This window comes from Protomyctophum bolini (assembly GCF_963924005.1).
Source record: "Protomyctophum bolini genome assembly, chromosome: 8".
Lineage (NCBI taxonomy): Eukaryota > Metazoa > Chordata > Actinopteri > Myctophiformes > Myctophidae > Protomyctophum > Protomyctophum bolini.
Genome location: NC_137869.1, coordinates 3,389,494 through 3,416,525, shown reverse-complemented (window position 1 = coordinate 3,416,525; position 27,032 = coordinate 3,389,494). Strand labels below are relative to the sequence as shown.

General features: G+C 46.5%; 1 protein-coding gene across 1 annotated transcript in view; it reads left to right on the top strand.

The window, feature by feature from the left end:
* The window catches only part of chd1l (chromodomain helicase DNA binding protein 1-like), a gene marked incomplete at its 3' end in the record, with an annotated part of 45,408 nt that overhangs the window by 16,096 nt on the left and 2,280 nt on the right, over positions 1-27,032 (top strand). Inside the window, exons 13-23 of the mRNA XM_080769658.1 lie at positions 396-510; positions 15,448-15,601; positions 17,447-17,654; positions 18,149-18,315; positions 19,345-19,511; positions 21,129-21,328; positions 22,973-23,071; positions 23,597-23,667; positions 24,105-24,219; positions 25,176-25,284; positions 26,334-26,716. Coding sequence (XP_080625784.1) covers positions 396-510; positions 15,448-15,601; positions 17,447-17,654; positions 18,149-18,315; positions 19,345-19,511; positions 21,129-21,328; positions 22,973-23,071; positions 23,597-23,667; positions 24,105-24,219; positions 25,176-25,284; positions 26,334-26,716 — 1,788 coding nt within the window. The remainder of the gene's footprint in view (positions 1-395; positions 511-15,447; positions 15,602-17,446; positions 17,655-18,148; positions 18,316-19,344; positions 19,512-21,128; positions 21,329-22,972; positions 23,072-23,596; positions 23,668-24,104; positions 24,220-25,175; positions 25,285-26,333; positions 26,717-27,032) is intronic.

Here is a 27,032-nt window from a genome sequence, read left to right as displayed (position 1 = left end):
TTTCATATTTACATGTCTTCTGTGGACTCTAACATTACACCTATAGCTACATGTTTAAGCATTTATTTCATATTTACATGTCTTCTGTGGACTCTAACATTACACCTATAGCTACATGTTTAAGCATTTATTTCATATTTACATGTCTTCTGTGGACTCTAACATTACACCTAGCTACATGTTTATGCATTTATTTCATATTTACATGTCGATTTCAGCTCTGACACTTATTTCAGACATGCTCTAGTATGTGAAGAGTCTGCCTGTGCTATTAACTCATTTTGGTGAAAAGCTGGAGGTTGCACGATGGAAGGCTCTCAGTCAAATCTGGTCACATGTGTTCCTCGTGAGGAGACTCATATGTTTATTGAAGTTAAGACTTCCTGTCTCTGCAGGCGGAGTGGGCATGAACCTCACCGCCGCTGACACCGTCATCTTCATGGACAGTGACTTCAACCCCCAGAATGACTTGCAGGCCGCAGCACGCTGCCATCGGATTGGCCAGCACAGGTAATGACTTATGACAGGCTGCTGCAGCAGCACGCTGCCATCGGATTGGCCAGCACAGGTAATGACTTATGACAGGCTGCTGCAGCAGCACGCTGCCATCGGATTGGCCAGCACAGGTAATGACTTATGACAGGCTGCCTGCCTTTAGAATCTGATCTCAGGTCAGAATGGGTTCATCAGACCAGTGTGTGTCCCAGTGGAAACCTCGTATGAATCTGATCTCAGGTCAGAATGGGTTAATCAGACCAGTGTGTGTCCCAGTGGAAACCTCGTATGAATCTGATCTCAGGTCAGAATGGGTTAATAATAATAATAATAATTAAACTTTATTTGTATAGCACCTTTCATGACATGAAATGCAGCTCAAAGTGCTTTACAGCACAGTGTTGAGTTGAGGGCGGACGTCCCCCGGTGGAACTACGTGGAACTACGTCACGCTGCCACTCGAGTAACTACTGGTTACGTCCTCTCTGTGACAGCTCAGCGAAACTGTCTTTTGATTGGCTTGCTGTTTTATTTTCCTCTTTTTTTATTGGTCCCCACATGTCAGTGTTGTTAGGGAGCCACGCCTGAAGGGGGGAAAAGGCCACTATTGTTTTTTTACTGATTTTTTTTATTTTTATTTTTGCAGTTATGGCATTTCTGTGCTGTCGCTTTCCATGAAATTCGCCGATACGGTATAGAGGCTCATGGGAAACGGTCAAGCACTGAAGCACACAGTCATTCGTCACATGACCTCTGACCTTTAGAACTCCCAATTATATGATTGTATGAATCATATTATGATCCACTCTTATGCACTCTTGGGATCTCAGTAGCCTGGTTAACCACTCGCCTGAGATCAGCAGCTGTTGCTAGTCATGGCTGCCAGTTCCCACCTGATGTTGTGTGGGAGTCCAGACTGCTCCAGACCGTACTGAATAACCGCTAGCTTACATAATGTCTTGAGGCTAGGACTGAGGTCTAAGACATACAGGTCACCAGGTGTTTTGGTTCCTCCAAAGAGGATGACACGATCTCCCATGATGCAACAGCACATCGTTTTCAACCTATGTGGGGGTTTCCCCTTGGGCTCAACCTTCTTCCAGGAGAAGGGCTTTGGACTGTATTTCCACACATCATTGAAGTACTGGCTACTGTGGCATTCACCACATATGTACAGCTCTCCATTGTAGGTAAAGGCTGAATGTTCACGTCCTTCTGGAAGAAGCTGTGTAGAAGGTGTGTCCAGCCAGTGGTTGGTCTCTGTGTCAAACACTCTGATGGTGTTGTAGCACTGACGTCCCACATAGCCTCCAAAAACAAACATCTTTGTCCCGATGACAGTAGCAGAGTGATGTTCTGCAACAGGAGGTGGAGTTCCTCTGGTGTTAATTAAAGTCCAGACCATCGTGGTGGTGTCCAACTTGTAGATGTCATTAGTCCATCCAGTCCACCGGACCCATCCTCCATGAATATACATGATCTTCCCCAAAACACAGGCTGAGTGGTAACACCTCCCCTTTGGAACGGTCCAAGAAACCTGTGCTTTGAACCATGTGTGGACGTCAACATCAAATGCATAAAGAACATTGCAGTAAGGATAACCTCCCCAGAGGTAGACAGTGTCTTCAATCAGCACAGCTGTGTAGCCCCGGCGCCTGGAAGGAACCTCATGGTGGCGTTCTCCTGTTCCACGGGTCTCTGGGGTCAACTTCCTCCAGATCAAAGACTTTGTGTTGAAGACGTTCACATCAATCTTCTTCTCACCTCCAAAGCAGTACACACAGTGTCTCACTGTCACAGCGCTTTGATAGGCTGTCTCTGGTCCTCTCAGACGCTCCGCCCAGCGTAACATTACTCACTAGGATAGATAAGTCCTATTGGTCAATGGTATCCTATTGGTCAGTGGTATCCTATTGGTCAAATCCTGCTGTGTAAAAGCATGGAATATATAAAATAGCTCAAAGCTCTTGTGCTGGTTGCCTATAGGTCAGAACCCTGCAGTGGTGTCCCATTAGAAGTTAAACCAGGATGCTTAACCTTCTGCTCAGAACCTTCAGCAGAGCCCTGCTATATACTACCCCACTATGCTTTGTCACAATGACTGAGCCAATCAGATCTGTCCGTATATGGATTCTACCACATCGATCTGATGTCGGCACTAATAAGTCAGCCCGGAACAAATGTAGGGATTGTCGTTCTAGACGTGTCCGATGTCATAGAGCCCAACGTGTCAGATGTCATAGAGCCCAACGTGTCAGATGTCATAGAGCCCAACGTATCAGATGTCATAGAGCCCAACATGTCAGATGTCATAGAGCCCAACGTATCAGATGTCATAGAGCCCAACGTGTCAGATGTCATAGAGCCCAACGTATCAGATGTCATAGAGCCCAACGTGTCAGATGTCATAGAGCCCAACGTATCAGATGTCATAGAGCCCAACGTGTCAGATGTCATAGAGCCCAACGTATCAGATGTCATAGAGCCCAACGTATCAGATGTCATAGAGCCCAACGTATCAGATGTCATAGAGCCCAACGTGTCAGATGTCATAGAGCCCAACGTATCAGATGTCATAGAGCCCAACGTATCAGATGTCATAGAGCCCAACGTGTCAGATGTCTTAGAGCCCAACGTAACGTATCAGATGTCATAGAGCCCAACGTATCAGATGTCATAGAGCCCAACGTATCAGATGTCATAGAGCCCAACGTATCAGATGTCATAGAGCCCAACGTGTCAGATGTCATAGAGCCCAACGTATCAGATGTCATAGAGCCCAACGTGTCAGATGTCATAGAGCCCAACGTGTCAGATGTCATAGAGCCCAACGTATCAGATGTCATAGAGCCCAACGTATCAGATGTCATAGAGCCCAACGTGTCAGATGTCATAGAGCCCAACGTATCAGATGTCATATAGCCCAACGTGTCAGATGTCATAGAGCCCAACGTGTCAGATGTCATAGAGCCCAACGTGTCAGATGTCATAGAGCCCAACGTATCAGATGTCATAGAGCCCAACGTGTCAGATGTCATAGAGCCCAACGTATCAGATGTCATAGAGCCCAACGTATCAGATGTCATATAGCCCAACGTATCAGATGTCATAGAGCCCAACGTGTCAGATGTCATAGAGCCCAACGTGTCAGATGTCATAGAGCCCAACGTGTCAGATGTCATAGAGCCCAACATGTCAGATGTCATAGAGCCCAACGTGTCAGATGTCATAGAGCCCAACGTATCAGATGTCATAGAGCCCAACGTGTCAGATGTCATAGAGCCCAACGTGTCAGATGTCATAGAGCCCAACGTGTCAGATGTCATAGAGCCCAACGTATCAGATGTCATAGAGCCCAACGTGTCAGATGTCATAGAGCCCAACGTCCTAGTCGGATATGTGTGGAGACTAAATAACCAACGAGCAGCTCTCCCAGATCAGATTCTATGAATGGAAGTGAGAGTCTTGCTTACATGGGGGTGGCTGCTACGAAGGCTTTCACCTAGAGCTCCATATATGGGCATATCGGAGATGTTTAGCACCGACATCAGGCTAATAATGCCATCGTCGTCGTCACACGCATTCAGTAGAACTGTACAAAAGAAGCATCAGAACTTGGTGGTGAACAAACGCTATGACGATATCTTCGTGCTCGGACAGACAGACCCAGGGACACAGGGACAGACCCGGGGACACACATAGCTGTCTATAGGAGTGGTTGCACCAGTCCAAAAGATTCCCCCGAATTATCCACATTGGCTCATATTCAGTTTAAAAGTTATTAATTTATGAATCACAAAGTGTTTCATACAATCAATGAAATGTAGCCCAACAACCGATTGGACCAGAGCCAGATGTGGGCCTGTTTGGCAGTGCACTGCAGTGCAGTGTGGGTTTTATTTTTACAATTTATTTTTTAGTTTTAGTCTTAGTCTCTTGCATAGTTTTCATTTAGTTTTAGTCACATTTTTGTCACCTGGTTTTAGTGTTAGTCTAGTTTTAGTCGACTAAATATCATAAGGTTTTAGTCGACTAAACAATTGATTTAGTCGAACAAAATGTATTTTACGGCCTTGATGCCGTCAAAATGACAGTTTTTTCACTCGCTGAAAAGAGACGATCTACCAGCCCACAGCGCGTCGTTTTCGTCAGTGAAAAAAGGTAGTCGACGAAAAGATTTTTCGTCTTTTAGTCGACGAAAACAACCCTGGCACTGTGCAGTGCAGAAACATCATTGCCTTGATGTATATAACGAGCATCACAGCTGAATACAGACACTCTGAGAGTCTGCAGTAATTTCTCTCCAAAAGGCCTCGAATATGATGGAATCAGATTATTGTGATAATGCATCACATGCTCAATTCATTTCCCCTAATCTTTGATTTGCAGGATGCGGCACAGTAGTGCTATTTGGGGACAGTACCGCGAGATGCACAATAGTGGTGGTCCCCAGGTTGCTCTTAGTCACAGTGGTGGTCCCCAGGTTGCTCTTAGTCACAGTGGTGGTCCCCAGGTTGCTCTTAGTCACAGTGGTGGTCCCCAGGTTGCTCTTAGTCACAGTGGTGGTCCCCAGGTTGCTCTTAGTCACAGTGGTGGTCCCCAGGTTGCTCTTAGTCACAGTGGTGGTCCCCAGGTTGCTCTTAGTCACAGTGGTGGTCCCCAGGTTGCTCTTAGTCACAGTGGTGGTCCCCAGGTTGCTCTTAGTCACAGTGGTGGTCCCCAGGTTGCTCTTAGTCACAGTGGTGGTCCCCAGGTTGCTCTTAGTCACAGTGGTGGTCCCCAGGTTGCTCTTAGTCACAGTGGTGGTCCCCAGGTTGCTCTTAGTCACAGTGGTGGTCCCCAGGTTGCTCTTAGTCACAGTGGTGGTCCCCAGGTTGCTCTTAGTCACAGTGGTGGTCCCCAGGTTGCTCTTAGTCACAGTGGTGGTCCCCAGGTTGCTCTTAGTCACAGTGGTGGTCCCCAGGTTGCTCTTAGTCACAGTGGTGGTCCCCAGGTTGCTCTTAGTCACAGTGGTGGTCCCCAGGTTGCTCTTAGTCACAGTGGTGGTCCCCAGGTTGCTCTTAGTCACAGTGGTGGTCCCCAGGTTGCTCTTAGTCACAGTGGTGGTCCCCAGGTTGCTCTTAGTCACAGTGGTGGTCCCCAGGATGCTCTTAGTCACAGTGGTGGTCCCCAGGTTGCTCTTAGTCACAGTGGTGGTCCCCAGGTTGCTCTTAGTCACAGTGGTGGTCCCCAGGTTGCTCTTAGTCACAGTGGTGGTCCCCAGGTTGCTCTTAGTCACAGTGGTGGTCCCCAGGTTGCTCTTAGTCACAGTGGTGGTCCCCAGGTTGCTCTTAGTCACAGTGGTGGTCCCCAGGTTGCTCTTAGTCACAGTGGTGGTCCCCAGGTTGCTCTTAGTCACAGTGGTGGTCCCCAGGTTGCTCTTAGTCACAGTGGTGGTCCCCAGGTTGCTCTTAATCACAGTGGTGGTCCCCAGGTTGCTCTTAGTCACAGTGGTGGTCCCCAGGTTGCTCTTAGTCACAGTGGTGGTCCCCAGGTTGCTCTTAGTCACAGTGGTGGTCCCCAGGTTGCTCTTAGTCACAGTGGTGGTCCCCAGGTTGCTCTTAGTCACAGTGGTGGTCCCCAGGTTGCTCTTAGTCACAGTGGTGGTCCCCAGGTTGCTCTTAGTCACAGTGGTGGTCCCCAGGTTGCTCTTAGTCACAGTGGTGGTCCCCAGGTTGCTCTTAGTCACAGTGGTGGTCCCCAGGTTGCTCTTAGTCACAGTGGTGGTCCCCAGGTTGCTCTTAGTCACAGTGGTGGTCCCCAGGTTGCTCTTAGTCACAGTGGTGGTCCCCAGGATGCTCTTAGTCACAGCGGTGGTCCCCAGGTTGCTCTTAGTCACAGTGGTGGTCCCTGGGTCAAAATCAGATGAAAACCCCTGGTTTACTGGAAGGTCATGAAATGTATCCCTGAAGTGACATAGTCAAAAAAAGGGAAAGGGAAAACCTACACTGTAATCAGGCACCCTGTCTTTAAACCTACACTGTAATCAGGCACCCTGTCTTTGTACTGCTTGCTGTTTTAATTTCCTTCTTTTATTGGCTCCACGTGTCGCTGTTATTTATACTTTTTATTCTTCATTTTATAGTATTATTTGTTTGCTTGTTCAATCAGCAGCTGTTTGCTATAGTCATGGCTGCCAGTTCCCACCTGATGTTGTGTGGGAGTCCAGACTGCTCCAGACCGTACTGAATAACCGCTAGCTTACATAATGTCTCGAGGCTAGGACTGAGGTCTAAGACATACAGGTCACCAGGTGTTTTGGTTCCTCCAAAGAGGATGCCACGATCTCCGACCATGCAACAGCACATTCTATTCAACACATGTGGACGTTTCCCCTTGGGCTCAACCTTCTTCCAGGAGAAGGTCTCTGGGTTGAATTTCCACAGATCATTTAAGTACTGGTTACCGCAGTGACCACCACATATGTACAGCTCTCCATTGTAGGTAAAGGCTGAATGATCCCTGCGTCCTTCTGGAACAATCTGTGTAGAAGGTGTGTCCATCCAGAGATTGGTCTCTGTGTCAAACACTCTGATGGTGTTGTAGTACTGATACCCCCACCCCAAGCCTCCAAATACAAACATCTTTGTCCCGATGATGGTAGCAGAGTGATGTTCTGCAGCAGGAGGTGGAGTTCCTCTGGTGTTAATTAAAGTCCAGACCATCGTGGTGGTGTCCAACTTGTAGATGTCATTAGCCCATTCACCCCGGGTTGATCCCCCATGAATATACATGACCTTTCCCAAAACACAGGCTGAGTGGTTCCACCTCCCCTTTGGAACGGTCCCAGAAACCTGTGGTTTGAACCATGTGTGGGCGTCAACATCAAATGCATAAAGAACATTGCAGTAAAGATAACCACCCCAGAGGTAGACAGTGTCTTCAATCAGCACAGCTGTGTGGCCCCGGCGCCTGGAGGGAACCTCATGGTGGCGTTCTCCTGTTCCACGGGTCTCTGGGGTCAACTTCCTCCAGATCAAAGACTTTGTGTTGAAGACGTTCACATCAATCTTCTTCTCGTCGTCTCCTCCAAAGCAGTACACACAGTGTCTCACTGTCACAGCTCTTTGATTGGCTGTCTCTGGTCCTCTCAGACGCTCCGCCCAGCGTAACATTACTCACTAGGATAGATAAGTCCTATTGGTCAGTGGTATCCTATTGGTCAGTGCTATCCTATTGGTCAAATCCTGCTGTGTAAAAACATGGAATATATAAAATAGCTCAAAGCTCTTGTGCTGGTTGCCTATAGGTCAGAACCCTGCAGTGGTGTCCCATTAGAAGTTAAACCAGGATGCTTAACCTTCTGCTCAGAACCTTCAGCAGAGCCCTGCTATATATTACCCCACTATGCTTTGTCACAATGACTGAGCCAATCAGATCTGTCCGTATATGGATTCTACCACATCGATCTGATGTCGGCACTAATAAGTCAGCCCGGAACAAATGTAGGGATTGTCGTTCTAGACGTGTCCGATGTCATAGAGCCCAACGTATCAGATGTCATAGAGCCCAACGTGTCAGATGTCATAGAGCCCAACGTATCAGATGTCATAGAGCCCAACGTATCAGATGTCATAGAGCCCAACGTGTCAGATGTCATAGAGCCCAACATGTCAGATGTCATAGAGCCCAACGTATCAGATGTCATAGAGCCCAACGTATCAGATGTCATAGAGCCCAACGTGTCAGATGTCATAGAGCCCAACGTATTCTACCACATCGATCTGATGTCGGCACTAATAAGTCAGCCCGGAACAAATGTAGGGATTGTCGTTCTAGACGTGTCAGATGTCATAGAGCCAACGTGTCAGATGTCATAGAGCCCAACGTGTCAGATGTCATAGAGCCCAACGTATCAGATGTCATAGAGCCCAACGTGTCAGATGTCATAGAGCCCAACGTATCAGATGTCATAGAGCCCAACGTGTCAGATGTCATAGAGCCCAACGTGTCAGATGTCATAGAGCCCAACGTGTCAGATGTCATAGAGCCCAACGTGTCAGATGTCATAGAGCCCAACGTGTCAGATGTCATAGAGCCCAACGTGTCAGATGTCATAGAGCCCAACGTGTCAGATGTCATAGAGCCCAACGTATCAGATGTCATAGAGCCCAACGTATCAGATGTCATAGAGCCCAACGTATCAGATGTCATAGAGCCCAACGTATCAGATGTCATAGAGCCCAACGTATCAGATGTCATAGAGCCCAACGTATCAGATGTCATAGAGCCCAACGTGTCAGATGTCATAGAGCCCAACGTGTCAGATGTCATAGAGCCCAACGTGTCAGATGTCATAGAGCCCAACGTGTCAGATGTCATAGAGCCCAACGTGTCAGATGTCATAGAGCCCAACGTGTCAGATGTCATAGAGCCCAACGTGTCAGATGTCATAGAGCCCAACGTGTCAGATGTCATAGAGCCCAACGTATCAGATGTCATAGAGCCCAACGTGTCAGATGTCATAGAGCCCAACGTGTCAGATGTCATAGAGCCCAACGTGTCAGATGTCATAGAGCCCAACGTGTCAGATGTCATAGAGCCCAACATGTCAGATGTCATAGAGCCCAACGTATCAGATGTCATAGAGCCCAACGTATCAGATGTCATAGAGCCCAACGTGTCAGATGTCTTAGAGCCCAACGTATCAGATGTCTTAGAGCCCAACGTATCAGATGTCATAGAGCCCAACGTGTCAGATGTCATAGAGCCAACGTGTCAGATGTCATAGAGCCCAACGTATCAGATGTCTTAGAGCCCAACGTGTCAGATGTCATAGAGCCCAACGTAACGTATCAGATGTCATAGAGCCCAACGTGTCAGATGTCATAGAGCCCAACGTCCTAGTCGGATATGTGTGGAGACTAAATAACCAACGAGCAGCTCTCCCAGATCCCATTCTATGAATGGAAGTGAGAGTCTTGGTTACATGGGGGTGGCTGCTACGAAGGCTTTCACCTAGAGCTCCATATATGGGCATATCGGAGATGTTTAGCACTGACATCAGGCTAATAATGCCATCGTCGTCGTCACATGCATTCAGTAGAACTGTACAAAAGAAGCATCAGAACTTGGTGGTGAACAAACGCTATGACGATATCTTCGTGCTCGGACAGACAGACCCAGGGACACAGGGACAGACCCAGGGACACACATAGCTGTCTATAGGAGTGGTTGCACCAGTCCAAAAGATTCCCCCGAATTATCCACATTGGCTCATATTCAGTTTAAGAGTTATTAATTTATTAATCACAAAGTGTTTCATACAATCAATGAAATGTAGCCCAACAACCGGTTGGACCAGAGCCAGATGTAGGCCTGTTTGGCAGTGCACTGTGCACTGTGGGTTTTATTTTTACAATTTATTTTTTTGTTTTAGTCTTAGTCTCTTGCATAGTTTTCATTTAGTTTTAGTCACATTTTTGTCACCTGGTTTTAGTGTTAGTCTAGTTTTAGTCGACTAAATATCATAAGGTTTTAGTCGACTAAACAATTGATTTAGTCGAACAAAATGTATTTTATGGCCTTGATGCCGTCAAAATGACAGTTTTTTCACTCGCTGAAAAGAGACGATCTACCAGCCCACAGCGCGTCGTTTTCGTCAGTGAAAAAAGGTAGTCGACGAAAAGATTTTTCGTCTTTTAGTCGACGAAAACAACCCTGGCACTGTGCAGTGCAGAAACATCATTGCCTTGATGTAACGAGCATCAAAGCTGAATACAGACACTCTGAGAGTCTGCAGTAATTTCTCTCCAAAAGGCCTCGAATATGATGGAATCAGATTATTGTGATTATGCATCACATGCTCAATTCATTTCCCCTAATCTTTGATTTGCAGGATGCGGGACAGTAGTGCTATTTGGGGACAGTACCGCGAGATGCACAATAGTGGTGGTTCCCAGGTTGCTCTTAGTCACAGTGGTGGTCCCCAGGTTGCTCTTAGTCACAGTGGTGGTCCCCAGGTTGCTCTTAGTCACAGTGGTGGTCCCCAGGTTGCTCTTAGTCACAGTGGTGGTCCCCAGGTTGCTCTTAGTCACAGTGGTGGTCCCCAGGTTGCTCTTAGTCACAGTGGTGGTCCCCAGGATGCTCTTAGTCACAGTGGTGGTCCCCAGGATGCTCTTAGTCACAGTGGTGGTCCCCAGGATGCTCTTAGTCACAGTGGTGGTCCCCAGGTTGCTCTTAGTCACAGTGGTGGTCCCCAGGTTGCTCTTAGTCACAGTGGTGGTCCCCAGGTTGCTCTTAGTCACAGTGGTGGTCCCCAGGTTGCTCTTAGTCACAGTGGTGGTCCCCAGGATGCTCTTAGTCACAGTGGTGGTCCCCAGGTTGCTCTTAGTCACAGCGGTGGTCCCCAGGATGCTCTTAGTCACAATGGTGGTCCCCAGGTTGCTCTTAGTCACAGTGGTGGTCCCCAGGTTGCTCTTAGTCACAGTGGTGGTCCCTGGGTCAAAATCAGATGAAAACCCCTGGTTTACTGGAAGGTCATGAAATGTATCCCTGAAGTGACATAGTCAAAAAAAGAAAAGGGAAAACCTACACTGTAATCAGGCACCCTGTCTTTGTACTGCTTTTCTGTTTTAATTTCCTTCTTTTATTGGTTCCATGTGTCGCTGTTATTTATACTTTTTATTCTTCATCTTATAGTATTATTTGTTTGCTTTTTCAATCAGCAGCTGTTTGCTATAATAGTCATGGCTGCCAGTTCCCACCTGATGTTGTGTGGGAGTCCAGACTGCTCCAGACCGTACTGAATAACTGCTAGCTTACATAATGTCTCGAGGCTAGGACTGAGGTCTAAGACATACAGGTCACCAGGTGTTTTGGTTCCTCCAAAGAGGACGATACGATCTCCCATCATGCAACAGCACATCCTATTCAACACATGTGGACGTTTCCCCTTGGGCTCAACCTTCTTCCAGGAGAAGGTCTCTGGGTTGAATTTCCACAGATCATTTAAGTACTGGTTACGGAAGCGACCACCACATATGTACAGCTCTCCATTGTATGTAAAGGCTGAATGTAGAACGCGTCCTCCTGGTAGAAGCTGTGTAGAAGGTGTGTCCAGCCAGAGGTTGGTCTCTGTGTCAAACACTCTGATGGTGTTGTAGTACTGATGTCCCATCCATCCTCCAAATACAAACATCTTTGTCCCGATAATGGTAGCAGAGTGAAATTCTGTAGCAGGAGGTGGAGTTCCTCTGGTGTTAATTAAAGTCCAGACCATTGTGGTGGTGTCCAACTTGTACATGTCATTAGTGTATCTAGTCCACCGGACCCATCCTCCATGAATATACATGATCTTCCCCAAAACACAGGCTGAGTGGTTCTTCACTTCTGGAACGGTTCCAGAAACCTGTGGTTTGAACCATGTGTGGGCGTCGACATCAAATGCATAAAGAACTTTGCAGTAAGGATAACCTCCCCAGAGGTAGACAGTGTCTTCAATCAGCACAGCTGTGTGGCCCCAGCGCCTGGAAGGAACCTCATGGTGGCGTTCTCCTGTTCCATGGGTCTCTGGGGTCAACTTCCTCCAGATCAAAGACTTTGTGTTGAAGACGTTCACATCAATCTTCTCCTCGTCGTCCAGACAGTCTCCTCCAAAGCAGTACACATAGTGTCTCACTGTCACAGTGCTTTGATAGGCTGTCTCTGGTCCTCTCAGACGCTCCGCCCAGTGTAACATTACTCACTAGGATAGATAAGTCCTATTGGTCAATGGTATCCTATTGGTCAGTGGTATCCTATTGGTCAAATCCTGCTGTGTAAAAGCATGGAATATATAAAATAGCTCAAAGCTCTTGTGCTGGTTGCCTATAGGTCAGAACCCTGCAGTGGTGTCCCATTAGAAGTTAAACCAGGATGCTTAACCTTCTGCTCAGAACCTTCAGCAGAGCCCTGCTATATATTACCCCACTATGCTTTGTCACAATGACTGAGCCAATCAGATCTGTCCGTATATGGATTCTACCACATCGATCTGATGTCGGCACTAATAAGTCAGCCCGGAACAAATGTAGGGATTGTCGTTCTAGACGTGTCCGATGTCATAGAGCCCAACGTGTCAGATGTCATAGAGCCCAACATGTCAGATGTCATAGAGCCCAACATGTCAGATGTCATAGAGCCCAACGTGTCAGATGTCATAGAGCCCAACGTGTCAGATGTCATAGAGCCCAACGTGTCAGATGTCATAGAGCCCAACGTATCAGATGTCATAGAGCCCAACGTGTCAGATGTCATAGAGCCCAACATGTCAGATGTCATAGAGCCCAACGTATCAGATGTCATAGAGCCCAACGTGTCAGATGTCATAGAGCCCAACGTGTCAGATGTCATAGAGCCCAACGTGTCAGATGTCATAGAGCCCAACGTGTCAGATGTCATAGAGCCCAACGTGTCAGATGTCATAGAGCCCAACGTGTCAGATGTCATAGAGCCCAACGTATCAGATGTCATAGAGCCCAACGTGTCAGATGTCATAGAGCCCAACGTGTCAGATGTCATAGAGCCCAACGTGTCAGATGTCATAGAGCCCAACGTATCAGATGTCATAGAGCCCAACGTGTCAGATGTCATAGAGCCCAACGTGTCAGATGTCATAGAGCCCAACGTGTCAGATGTCATAGAGCCCAACGTATCAGATGTCATAGAGCCCAACGTGTCAGATGTCATAGAGCCCAACGTGTCAGATGTCATAGAGCCCAACGTATCAGATGTCATAGAGCCCAACGTGTCAGATGTCATAGAGCCCAACGTATCAGATGTCATAGAGCCCAACGTGTCAGATGTCACAGAGCCCAACGTGTCAGATGTCATAGAGCCCAACGTATCAGATGTCATAGAGCCCAACGTATCAGATGTCATAGAGCCCAACGTATCAGATGTCATAGAGCCCAACGTGTCAGATGTCATAGAGCCCAACGATCATATAACGATCATCACAGCTGAATACAGACACTCTGAGAGTCTGCAGTCATTTCTCTCCAATTCCATTGATTATTTTCATAATCGATTCATCTGCCGATTATTTAAACTATTTTAATCGATGAATCGGATTATGACACTTCTTTTGCTATCACCTTTAAAAATATATTTTAGGTTATTTTAGACAACTAACTAACTACCAAAAAATATAATTCATTCAAAAATGCATTTGATTAGCTGCTGATTAGGCTGCTATTCAAATAAAAGACAAACTAAATTAAAATTAATTAAAGCACCTCATGGTGTCTTTAGGCTTATTCTGACTGCATACATAATTTGATTAAAGAATAGCTACACATGTGTCAGTCTAGAAGGAACAGTACTCTTCTGAACTCAAATAGGTTAGTTTAGTTACACTTAACACTGGACAAACTATGGTTAGGTGGGAAATCACCACATGATAAATTGCAAAAAAACCTCTAGTGATTATTTGCCGATTCGATTAATCGATTACTAAATTAGTTGACAGCTAATTGAATAACCGATTCGATTACGATTAATCGATGAATCGTTGCAGCCCTATGTGACACACGTGGAAAAATAGTTGTCTAGTGGCTACACGAGACTAGTGAAGCACCAATGTGGAAGCTTGACGTAACTTGAGTACACACTCCCCAGAGTAGGTATGTCAAAAAACTCACCAGCCAAATCGATTAATCGACTGCTCTCCCGGTTAATAATCGATTAATTGATCCCCCCCCCCCCCCCCATTTCTGCATGTTGTTTTCTCTCCCTCCCTCGTGTCACAGACATGGTGTTTTCTCTCTCTCCCTCCCTCGTGTCACAGACATGTTGTTATCTCTCCCTCCCTCGTGTCACAGACATGTTGTTTTCTCCCTCGTGTCACAGACATGTTGTTTTCTCTCCCTCCCTCGTGTCACAGACATGGTGTTTTCTCTCCCTCACTCGTGTCACAGACATGTTGTTTTCTCCCTCGTGTCACAGACATGTTGTTTTCTCTCCCTCCCTCGTGTCACAGACATGGTGTTTTCTCTCCCTCCCTCGTGTCACAGACATGGTGTTTTCTCCCTCGTGTCACAGACATGTTGTTATCTCTCCCTCCCTCGTGTCACAGACATGTTGTTTTCTCTCCCTCCCTCGTGTCACAGACATGTTGTTTTCTCTCCCTCCCTCGTGTCACAGACATGTTGTTTTCTCCCTCGTGTCACAGACATGTTGTTTTCTCTCCCTGGTCTCGTGTCACCGACATGTTGTTTTCTCCCTCCCTCGTGTCACAGACATGGTGTTTTCTCTCCCTCCCTCGTGTCACAGACATGTTGTTTTCTCTCCCTCCCTCGTGTCACAGACATGTTGTTTTCTCTCCCTCCCTCGTGTCACAGACATGTTGTTTTCTCTCCCTCCCTCGTGTCACAGACATGGTGTTTTCTCTCCCTCCCTCGTGTCACAGACATGTTGTTTTCTCTCCCTCCCTCGTGTCACAGACATGTTGTTTTCTCTCCCTCCCTCGTGTCACAGACATGTTGTTTTCTCTCCCTCCCTCGTGTCACAGACATGTTGTTTTCTCCCTCGTGTCACAGACATGTTGTTTTCTCTCCCTCCCTCGTGTCACAGACATGTTGTTTTCTCCCTCGTGTCACAGACATGTTGTTTTCTCTCCCTCCCTCGTGTCACAGACATGTTGTTTTCTCTCCCTCCCTCGTGTCACAGACATGTTGTTTTCTCTCCCTCCCTCGTGTCACAGACATGTTGTTTTCTCTCCCTCCCTCGTGTCACAGACATGTTGTTTTCTCTCCCTCCCTCGTGTCACAGACATGTTGTTTTCTCTCCCTCCCTCGTGTCACAGACATGTTGTTTTCTCTCCCTCCCTCGTGTCACAGACATGTTGTTTTCTCCCTCGTGTCACAGACATGGTGTTTTCTCCCTCCCTCGTGTCACAGACATGTTGTTATCTCTCCCTCCCTCGTGTCACAGGGCAGTGAAGGTGATCCGCCTGCTGGGCAGAGACACGGTGGAGGAGATCGTGTACAGCCGCGCCGCGTCTAAGCTCCGCCTCACCAACACCGTCATCCAGGAAGGACGATTCTCCCTGCTGGACCAGGTCCAGGCGGGACCAGGTGGACTACAGGTCAGTTAGTCTCCTCTTTACTAGACCAGGTGGACTACAGGTCAGTTAGTCTCCTCTCTACTAGACCAGGTGAACTACAGGTCAGTTAGTCTCCTCTCTACTAGACCAGGTGGACTACAGTACAGGTCAGTTAGTCTTCTCCCTGCTAGACCAGGTGGACTACAGGTCAGTTAGTCTCCTCTCTACTAGACCAGGTGGACTACAGGTCAATTAGTCTTCTCCCTGCTAGACCAGGTGGACTACAGGTCAGTTAGTCTTCTCCCTGCTGGACCAGGTGGACTACAGGTCAGTTAGTCTCCTCTCTACTAGACCAGGTGGACTACAGGTCAGTTAGTCTCCTCTCTCCCTGCTAGACCAGGTGGACTACAGGTCAGTTAGTCTCCTCTCTACTAGACCAGGTGGACTACAGGTCAGTTAGTCTCCTCTCTACTAGACCAGGTGGACTACAGGTCAGTTAGTCTCCTCTCTACTAGACCAGGTGGACTACAGGTCAGTTAGTCTCCTCTCTACTAGACCAGGTGGACTACAGGTCAGTTAGTCTCCTCTCTACTAGACCAGGTGGACTACAGTACAGGTCAGTTAGTCTTCTCCCTGCTAGACCAGGTGGACTACAGGTCAGTTAGTCTCCTCTCTACTAGACCAGGTGGACTACAGGTCAGTTAGTCTTCTCCCTGCTAGACCAGGTGGACTACAGGTCAGTTAGTCTTCTCCCTGCTGGACCAGGTGGACTACAGGTCAGTTAGTCTCCTCTCTACTAGACCATGTGGACTACAGGTCAGTTAGTCTCCTCTCTCCCTGCTAGACCAGGTGGACTACAGGTCAGTTAGTCTCCTCTCTACTAGACCAGGTGGACTACAGGTCAGTTAGCCTCCTAACTTAAGTTAGTCCTTCAAAATGGGAGCTCTGGGGTGCCGGAAAGATATGGCCGCTTTTACTCTGAAACCCACCACCCGGAAACAATCCGCTAAATAAGTGTGCTTTACATTGCTATCGTTTTAATTCATACGATATATAATCCAAAAAGCGTTCATATTTTGCGGGAGAGACGGATGAGGAGGAGCAGAAATGAAGCGCCGGCATATCGATCCGCTCAGAACCACGGAGAGCGCCCTGGATTAGGACTAGAGACGAGTCATTCTTTCTGCCGCGCTAACGGCGAAGTCAACGGTAAGATAATATGACTGCAGACTCGTGCAGAGCGTAGCATACGGTATAGCCGAAAGGCGAACTGACGAATACAAAAAAGGAAAACATTCTGAATATTCCTCTCTCGCCCCGGTATCATTGAGGATACGCTAGGACGTCTACAGATGTCGTATGCACCGCTCGATTCGCGTTTCCAGACATCGTATGTACAGAATGTGTGTTAACTGCTGTAGTTTTGTGTCATCCCCCTTTAACCCATTCTGACCTGAGATCAGATTCATACAAGGTTTCCACTGGACACACACTGGTCTGATCAACCCATTCTGACCTGAGATCAGATTCAAAAAAATGTCAGTCGTTCTTCGATTTTTCAAAAATAGCAGACCTACAAGCTCGTAGCGCGACACTCGGTGGCGCGCTACGAGCTTGTAGATCTGCTATATTTCAATAGCTAAAGCATAACATGATGCTAACACCAAAATGGGTTCCCGGTCAGAATGGGTTAAAGCACATGTAAGGACAGTGCACACATGTCATCACATTTATTATTCCTTTGTATTCTAGATTTCTGTTTCTACTACCTTTGACTAATGTGCAATAACTGGATTCTGAATTTCGACATCCCCCCCCTCCACACACACACACACACACACACACACACACACACACACACACACACACACACACACACCCGTCCAGTTAAGTGAGATCCTGAAGTTCGGGGTGGACAAGCTGCTGTCGTCTGAGGAGAGCTCCGTCCAGGAGGTGGACCTGGTCAGGATACTGGGCCGGTCAGCTGACGGACAGTGGCTGGAGGAAGAGGAAGAGGAGGAGGAGGAAGAGGAGGGGCCTCCTGACGCAGAGGAGGAGGAAGAGGAGGAGAAGGCCTCTGGATCCAACACACACAGTAAGTTTGCATGTTCTCCCCGTGGAGAGGCAGACTTTGGTTCGACATTGGTCTGACCGGATTAAGGTTGGTGAGGGATGCGTTAAAACGACCGGATTAAGGTTGGTGAGGGGTGCGTTAAAACGACCGGATTAAGGTTGGTGAGGGGTGCGTTAAAACGACCAGATTAAGGTTGGTGAGGGATGCGTTAAAACGACCGGATTAAGGTTGGTGAGGGGTGCGTTAAAACGACCGGATTAAGGTTGGTGAGGGATGCGTTAAAACGACCGGATTAAGGTTGGTGAGGAGGTGCGTTAAAACGACCGGATTAAGGTTGGTGAGGGGTGCGTTAAAACGACCGGATTAAGGTTGGTGAGGGATGCGATAAAACGAGCAGATTAAGGTTGGTTAGGGGTGCGTTAAAACGACCGGATTAAGTTTGGTGAGGGGTGCGCTGACTGTTTTCATTTTATTGTCTAATAAAATTATCAATCAATCAATTGTGTCCCCCACAGACCACATGTACTACTTTGAGGGCAGAGACTACTCCAGGGACCCCAGGGACTCCAGGGACTCCAGGGACCCCAGCACGGGGGACCAGCGGCACTTTGAACACCTACTGGAGGAGCAGCTAGAGGAGGCCGAGGGGGAAGGACGCGCTCTGAGACGCAACACCGCAGGGGTAGGATGGAATGTGACACCTCTCTATGTGGGGGGACGGGGGACGCTCTGAGACGCAACACCGCAGGGGTAGGATGGAATGTGACGCCTCTCTATGTGGGGGACGGGGGACACTCTGAGACGCAACACCGGAGGGGTAGGATGGAATGTGACACCTCCCTATGTGGGGGACGCTCTGAGACGTAACACCGCAGGGGTAGGATGGAATGTGACGCCTCTCTATGTGGGGGACGGGGGACGCTCTGAGACGCAACACTGCAGGGGTAGGATGGAATGTGACGACTCTCTATGTGGGGGGGACGGGGGACGCTCTGAGACGCAACACCGGAGGGGTAGGATGGAATGTGACGCCTCTCTATGTGGGGGGGACGGGGGACGCTCTGAGACGCAACACCGCAGGGGTAGGATGGAATGTGACGCCTCTCTATGTGGGGGGGACGGGGGACGCTCTGAGACGCAACACCGCAGGGGTAGGATGGAATGTGACGCCTCTCTAAGTGATTACATCATATAGGAATTATTGCAGGTGTGCCTTTTGGTCGGGATTTTGTAACAACCACATTAAGTATAAAGTCTACCTTTTAAAACAAATACTTCAAACTCGTTTCCCTAGTTTCGGCCTGCCATTATCTGCAGAATGTCCATGTTCATTTTTGAGTGGTGCAACCACTCCCTTACGGAGTTATGTGTGTGGGTGGGTGGGTGGGTGGGTTTGTGCCTGCCTGGGTATGAGCACGAAAACAGCATGGTTGTTTTTCACCACCTGTGCGCAACCTAACACACACACACACACACATATTAACTGTATATATATGATGATTTCGGGTGTGCCAGTACAGTACAGTACAGTACAGTAGAGGGACCGGCACACGGTAACTCTGTAATTTCTCAACCGTTGTATCTGTCAGACATTGAGTTGTTTTGGGTGGTCCCCATAGTGGGCGTGTCTGTCAGACATTGAGTGGTTTTGGGTGGTCCCCGTAGGGGGCGTGTCTGTCAGACATTGAGTTGTTTTGGGTGGTCCCCATAGGGGGCGTGTCTGTCGGGGCCCCTGGGGGTCCCGTCCAGGAAGAGGAAGCAGCTCAGCGACACGGAGCTGGAGCTCAGGAGACGGCAGAGGGAAGAGTCCGCGGCCAAGAGAGCTCGCCTCCTAGTGGACCGGAGGAGGAAACTACAGGAGCAGAAACACCTCAAGAAGTAAGAGCACGCACACACAGACGCACGCGCACACACACACGCACGCACGCACACGCACGCACGCACGCACGCACGCACGCACGCACACACGTGCACACGAGCACGCACGCACCAGTGTTGTTTTTGGCAGCAAATTTCTATTTTAGTTTTAGTCATAGTCTTTGGACTGAAACTTCATTTAGTTTTAGTCACATTTTAGTCACCTGGAATGTCTTAGTGTTAGTCCAGTTTTAGTAGACTGAATGTCATAGGATTTTAGTCGACTAAATCTACAGTTGATTTAGTCGACTAAAATGTATTTTGGCGGGTCTTGATGCCGTCGTAATGAGTGTTTTTACACTTGCTGAAAATAGCCGATCTACAAGCTCACAACGGATCACGATCAGCTATTTTCAGCATGCAACCAAGTGTAAAATGACTTATACTGGATCTCTTGTCCACTAGTCCCTTTCCTAACATTTTAGTCTAGTTTTTTATTTGTCGACGTAATTGTCAGTATATTATTTAGTCTTAGTTTTAGTCATCGTAGCTTAGTTTTCATTTAGTTTCCAACTTTCCATTTGTTTTTGTCAGTGAAAATAGGTAGTCGACGAACATTTTTCGACGAAAACAACACTGGCACGCACACACACACACGCACGCACACACTCACACACACACACACACACACACACACACACGCACACACACACACACACACACACACACACACACCTCTACACATATCCACGCCTGTATACACACAGTAATAATGTCAAATCCCAGACACACCACCGTTCAACCACATTCACACTCACCACGTTTTATGAATGAACAATAAGTAAAAGGCTGCACTTGCCTGTGCTTGTGTGACCGACAAAGGCATTCAAATGTTACCAGGTGGTATTTGAGTAATTTAATCATGCCAATAAATCACGCCAATAAAGCTCCTTTGATCTGATTACATTCACAAATCTATCTTTTCTTCAGGGAACATTTTTAGCAAACACACAATCTGTGCTTTGGCAACCACATGGCATTTGGTTCCATTTGTACACTCTCAGAGTTAAATTAACATTGATTTTACAATATAAATTGGGGGTCCCAGAGATAGAAATTCCATTAAATGGGGGTCCGTAGACGACATTTTTAGAACCCATCTCAGGTCAGAATGGGTTAATCAGACCAGTGTGTGTCCAGTGGAAACCTCGTATGAATCTGATCTCAGGTCAGAATGGGTTAAAATTATGTAACCTAACAGGACCCACCAACGAAAGAACAATGGATGGACATTACTGAGGAACTGTATGCTATGGAAAAACTAACATTCATGCTTAGACTACAAGAGGATAAATTCTATAAAAAGTGGGAAAAGTGGAATCTCTTCTCTCAGCCTATAGCGATATTGCAATAGAATTTCATTGAATGTATTTTGTAATAATATGAAAAATGCAGCCTTGTTTCTTTTGCTTTTTGTCTTTGTATTTTATTTTTCTTTCCGTATAGTCTTGTTTATTGTTTTTCTTGTCTGTTCTTCCTTCAATAAAAATTAAGTGAAAATTATTACAATATGTATTATGTATCTCAAGAAAGTTTCAATGTTTGTATTTTTTATTTTATTTTTTGCGTGTGGTGAAGGATGGCGTGGTGGGAGTCGTGTGGCTACAGGTCACTGTGTCTACAGTCTGAGGACAGCGAGGATGAGGAGGAGGAGGAGGAGGAGGAGGCGAGCAGCGTGTGTTCCCCTGACTCTGACCACACCGCCATCAGCTACGTGTTGGGAGACGTCACTCACCCACACGCCTCCCAGGAGGACGCCATCATCGTCCACTGTGTCGGTAAGAAACCACGATAGCTACATCTACAAGCTCGTAGCGCGCCACTGCGTTATAGTTTTACTGAGGTTAGGTATAGTTTTACTGAGGTTAAGGTTAGGGTTAGGGTTAGGTTTAGACCCGAGATCGATTCTACTTAATGTCTTCTGAAATCATGACAGTTTTATGAAATACCTCATGTTTCTACGTGCGTGGTTCGCAAGCATTTTCATGTTACGGACCACCTAAAATATATGAAATCGGCCGCCGACCCCCATCTGAAAATATGTTGTTCCAGGGACACCCCCCCCCCCCTCCCCAGAATCTCGTAGCGCTATGAGCTTGTAGATCCGCTATTTTTCAATAGCTAAAGTATAACATAATGCTTGAAACCTCAAAAAGGGGTTCCCGTCCAGAATTAGTTAACACCTAAAACTGGAGTATGAACAGACCTTTAGGACATTGGCTTTCAACCCTTTTCATATCAAGATCCATTATTTATTCAGTATTTGAGCCGATTGAGCCAAATCAAATATATTGTCGTTGGATCATTGTGTTGTGTTTGTGTAACCGGTGTAATCTGTCTCTCTGCGTTGTGTTGAATGGACAGACGAACCCAACAGAACTCTCTTTGGAAACCACGTTTTATTCTGACAAAGAATAACCACAGACACGTCTCCACGTTAGTTCTTCGTAGTGCAAAGACTCCTCTCTCGTTCCAAGACGGAAGTACAGAAGCCAAGAGCGACAGTAACACAACACATAATAAAATGTAACATACCTGACAAAGAACAACAACAGACACGTCTCCACGTTAGTTCTCAGTAGTGCAAAAACTCCTCTCTCGTTCCAAGACGGAAGTACAGAAGCCAAGAGCGACAGTAACACAACACATAATAAAATGTAACATACCTGACAAAGAACAACAACAGACACGTCTCCACATTAGTTCTCAGTAGTGCAAAAACTCCTCTCTCGTTCCAAGACGGAAGTACAGAAGCCAAGAGCGACAGTAACACAACACATAATAAAATGTAACATACCTGACAAAGAACAACAACAGACACGTCTCCACGTTAGTTCTTAGTAGTAGTGCAAAGACTCCTCTCTAAACAGAGTGAAACAAACACTGTATAAATCAATTTGCAAGTACAATGCTTATTACGGTATGTTATACAGAGAAGTCAACAAAGACACCCACCTCGTTCCAAGACGGAAGTACAGAAGGAAGAGGTGGAGGTGTGGCAGGACATTTATACAGGGGGCAAAAGGGGGAGACTTAACCCATTCTGACCTGAGATCAGATTCATACGAGGTTTCCACTGGACACACACTGGTCTGATTAACCCATTCTGACCTGAGATCAGATTCTAAAAATGTCAGTCGCTCTTCGATTTTTCTAAAATAGCAGACCTACAAGCTCGTAGCGCGCCACTCGGTGGCGTGCTATGAGCTTGTAGATCTGCTATTTTTCAATAGCTAAAGCATAACATGATGCTAACACCAAAATGGGTGCCCGGTCAGAATGGGTTAAAGGAGCTGTGACCTTTAATGCACTATGTATTCCTATACACATGAACCATGGAGAATTAAGTCAGGTAGAAGCACTTATTTGTATCATATTTTGTGTAATTATATAATACTGTTACATTTGTATCTTGTACACAGATGACTCGGGGCGTTGGGGTAGAGGTGGTTTGTTCACAGCCCTGGAGTCGAGATCTGACGAACCGCGCAAACAGTACGAGTTGGCCGGCACCATGAAAGGTGGGAGCTCTTCTCAATCAATTTTATACCATAAAAATATATTCATAATTATAAGAAGGCCTTGTCGTGACTGCAGGTCAATCCCATTTGTTTACCATTTACAATTTAGGCATTTAGCAGACGCTCTTAATCCAGAGCGATTTACATTAAGCGAGAACAAAAAAGCATGGCAATACATCACGTAAAAAGCATTTATCATGAAACATGCGTAAGCTAAGAATGTAACAGTGGAATATCTATATAATGAAACTATACATATAAACTATACATATATACTATACTATGCTATACATTATGTACTATGACGTGCTATGACTACAATTATAGTGCTGTCTACTGTACATAACATGCTACAAGTCTGTATAGCTGTTTCTGTCCAGGGTTCACACAGTTTTTTGCGAGTGATCAGATTTCTCCGACAATAACAGATCAACAAGCAGCTGTCATGTACTGTATGTCATTCTAAATGACATACGTAACTTTCTAAATGTCATTGTAAATGTGTTGACGTCTGGTGTGTTTCAGACCTGGAGCTGGGGCACGTCCTCCTCTTCCCCATCGATGACAAACAGTCCAGGACGGACGGTCAGGACCTGGTGCGTGTTCATTTTCTAAATCCCAGGAAATGCAAACGCAATGCATTCTTCCATCGTCACTTCTAATATAATTTATTTAAAGACGGTTATGCCGCGGACAAAGCCAACTCTGATCGTGACAAATCATGACAATGAACACAATGTTTTGGGGCCGATCAAATAATTTATAAGACGAAAAACAAAACAAATAGTGTTGTCTCCTGACTTTCTTTTATTCTTCGGCCCAAAACATTGTGTTCATTGTCATGATTTGTCACGATCCGAGTTGGCTTTGTCCGTGGCATAACCGTCTTTAAATAAATGATATTAGAAGTGCCGATGGGAGAATGCATTGGGGTTTCATTTCCTGGGCCACTCGTTTTTCTGAAAGAGGGAGGGACTATTACATTACATTACAATGTTTATTAATATTGTTTATTGTTAAACTACTCTTCCAGCTGGCTCTCATCGTAGCGCAGCAGAGAGACAAAGCGAACAACCTGTCTGGAATCCATCTCAGCGCTCTGGACCGAGCTCTGCTGAGGATTCAGACTGCAGCCAAGAAAAGGAAAGGTAATCTTTTATTATCAAAATGATTCTTTAGTCTTTATATACCAGTAAGACGCGCAAACGCGGGAAGCGAACACAGCTGAGACCCTGCAGATCATGTCTGTCTGTCTGTCTGTCTGTCTGTCTGTGTGTCTGTCGCGCTGTTACTGTATATGTGGACCTGGCCTTTTTTGTTTTGTTTGTGATTGATGCAACACACTCCATATTTGGACGTATTGATGCAACACACTCCATATTTGGACGTATAGTGGGACAGACAGACACACACACACACACACACACAGACAGACAGACAGACATGATCTGCTAGGTCTCATAGTAAGTGCTCACTGCGTTCGCAATTAGTCGGTTATGTTACAGTAGCGTTCATATAATGCAGAATAAAAAAACAATCACATTGAGAGCAATATCTGTCGGTGTGAACGCAGCGATACAGCAGCAGCATGTGTGGACACTGATTTGATTGATTGATTGATTTAAATATTTATTAACAGTTTGTAGAATTACAGTACATTTCAAGCACAAACTCAATACAAAGACTGTTAACTGTGAGTGGACGACCCAATTAAGCATTACACTTGTTTACAAGAGGGTCCACCATGTTCAATTCATCAAAACATTTAGAGACGAATACAAATAGACACTTCTATATAGTCAAAGAACAGAACAGGATTTCATCATAAAGGAGGGAAAAAGGGAAAAGAAACTTAAACAGTGAGGGAGAAAAGATTCAGATTTTACGGGGGCCAGTTTCGAATTGCAGCCGTCCGTATAGGTGCCCTTTGAGAGTGGTTTTGAAGGAGTCAAGGGATTTGCATGACTGTCTTAATGACTGTTGGTAGGGCGTTCCACATTTTGGTGGCATAGGAGCGATGACACGTGTATAGGTGGTGTCAGGTCACATGACCACATTGACGTGTGTGTGTGTGTGTGTGTGTGTTTTTTTTTTTTTGTCTTAGCGAGCGTCCACCTGCCCCGCATCGGCCACGCCACCAAGGGCTTCAACTGGTACGGCACGGAGAGACTGGTCAGGAAACACCTGGCGTCCAAAGGAGTCCCCACGACCATGTATCCTATTCCTACTGCATTATGGGTAAGAAGGGAGTCCCCACAACCATGTATCCTATTCCTACTGCATTATGGGTAAGAAGGAGTCCCCACGACCATGTATCCTATTCCTACTGCATTATGGGTAAACACCTGGGGATTTAATCACCCTGAAGGTGTTCCAGTTTCAATCCTGTCTGCTCGTTTATTTGTTTTTTCACTTCCAGTTGCACTTGTTTACCCAGTATCCTGTTGTTTACCCAGTATCCTGTTGTATGAGTTCTGCATCCTGTTGTATCAGTTCTGAAAATGTATTTTCTGTTCACTAAAGAGCTGAGGAGACAGAAACACTCCTGTTAGTAGAAACATCACTCTATTCTATAGGGTGGATTTAATTCAAATATATTATAAACTAATATCGGATAAACCGCGGGTGAAATAATGCGGGGAAACAAATTAATGTCGTCTATCAATAGGCTTATTATAGCTTTTAAAATGGCATTTCAACAACATGAAACCTCTTTTTCTGGGCTTGTCACGATTGGCAAACATTCTTGCCAAAAATGTACCGATCTGATTGGTGAAGAGATTTGGTGTTGGGGTTCGGGATCTGCTCGTATAATTCCCGATATGCAGACATAGTCCGACAACGTGGCTTGGTGTGAGATTAGGGTTAGGGACGGGGTTAGCAACGGGGCGGGTGGTTTGGAATAATGACGCTGACCTGCGGGTTTAACCCATTCTGAACGGGAACCCATTTCGGTGTTGGCATCATGTTATGCTTTAGCTATTGAAAAATAGCAGATCTACAAGCTCATAGCGCGCCACCGAGTGGCGCGCTACGAGCTTGTAGGTCTGCTATTTTTGAAAGAATCGAAGAACGACTGACATTTTTTAGAATCTGATCTCAGGTCAGAATGGGTTCATCAGACCAGTTGTGTGTCCAGTGGAAACCTCGTATGAATCTGATCTCAGGTCAGAATGGGTTTAAGAGGTTAAAATGAAACTATTTGACGACGTGGTTTCGGAATGTATTTTATTCCTTTGTCCTTGACCTGAGTGACGTCCAGATATTACCACAGCAGAGCGGCCAGGAACGCAGGGACCCCGCGTGGAGCGGCCTCGCCTCCACCGGCGTCCTCGCCCACCTCACCGACCCCAGGATCGGACAGCCCGAGCCGGGACGCAGAGGACACAGAACCCTCCTCGGGACACTCCTCTCCCTTCCAGCAGGACACAGAAGCCCCCTCCTCTCCCGCCTCTCCCTCCCAGCAGGAGACAGAACCCTCCCAGCAGGAGACGGAAGCCCCCTCCGGACCCTCCTCTCGCTCCCAGCTGCCCAGCTTCATGAACGGAGTCCATGTGTTCTTCTACAACCTGCCGGCGTCCGAGAGGAAGAGGCTGGCGCGTTACCTCTTCACATATCCTCTAACACAAACCACAACTGTCTACTGTATCTATACCTCTGTTACCTCTTCACATATCCTCTAACGAGCAATAACACAAACCACAACTCTCTACTGTATCTATACCTCTGTTACCTCTTCACATATCCTCTTATAACGAGCTATAACACAAACCACTACTATCTTATCTATGGCTTGTTTTGAAATGTTCATCAGCACATTTTTCTGTGTGCTCTTTTTATTTACAGTTGAAGAATTGACTAGTTTTAGATTTGTTTTTATTTGGTCTATGTTTTTCAGGTAGGTATTATGAGGAACACCTTGATTTTTATAGAAGCTGAAAGGGGGTAGGATGACATGGCA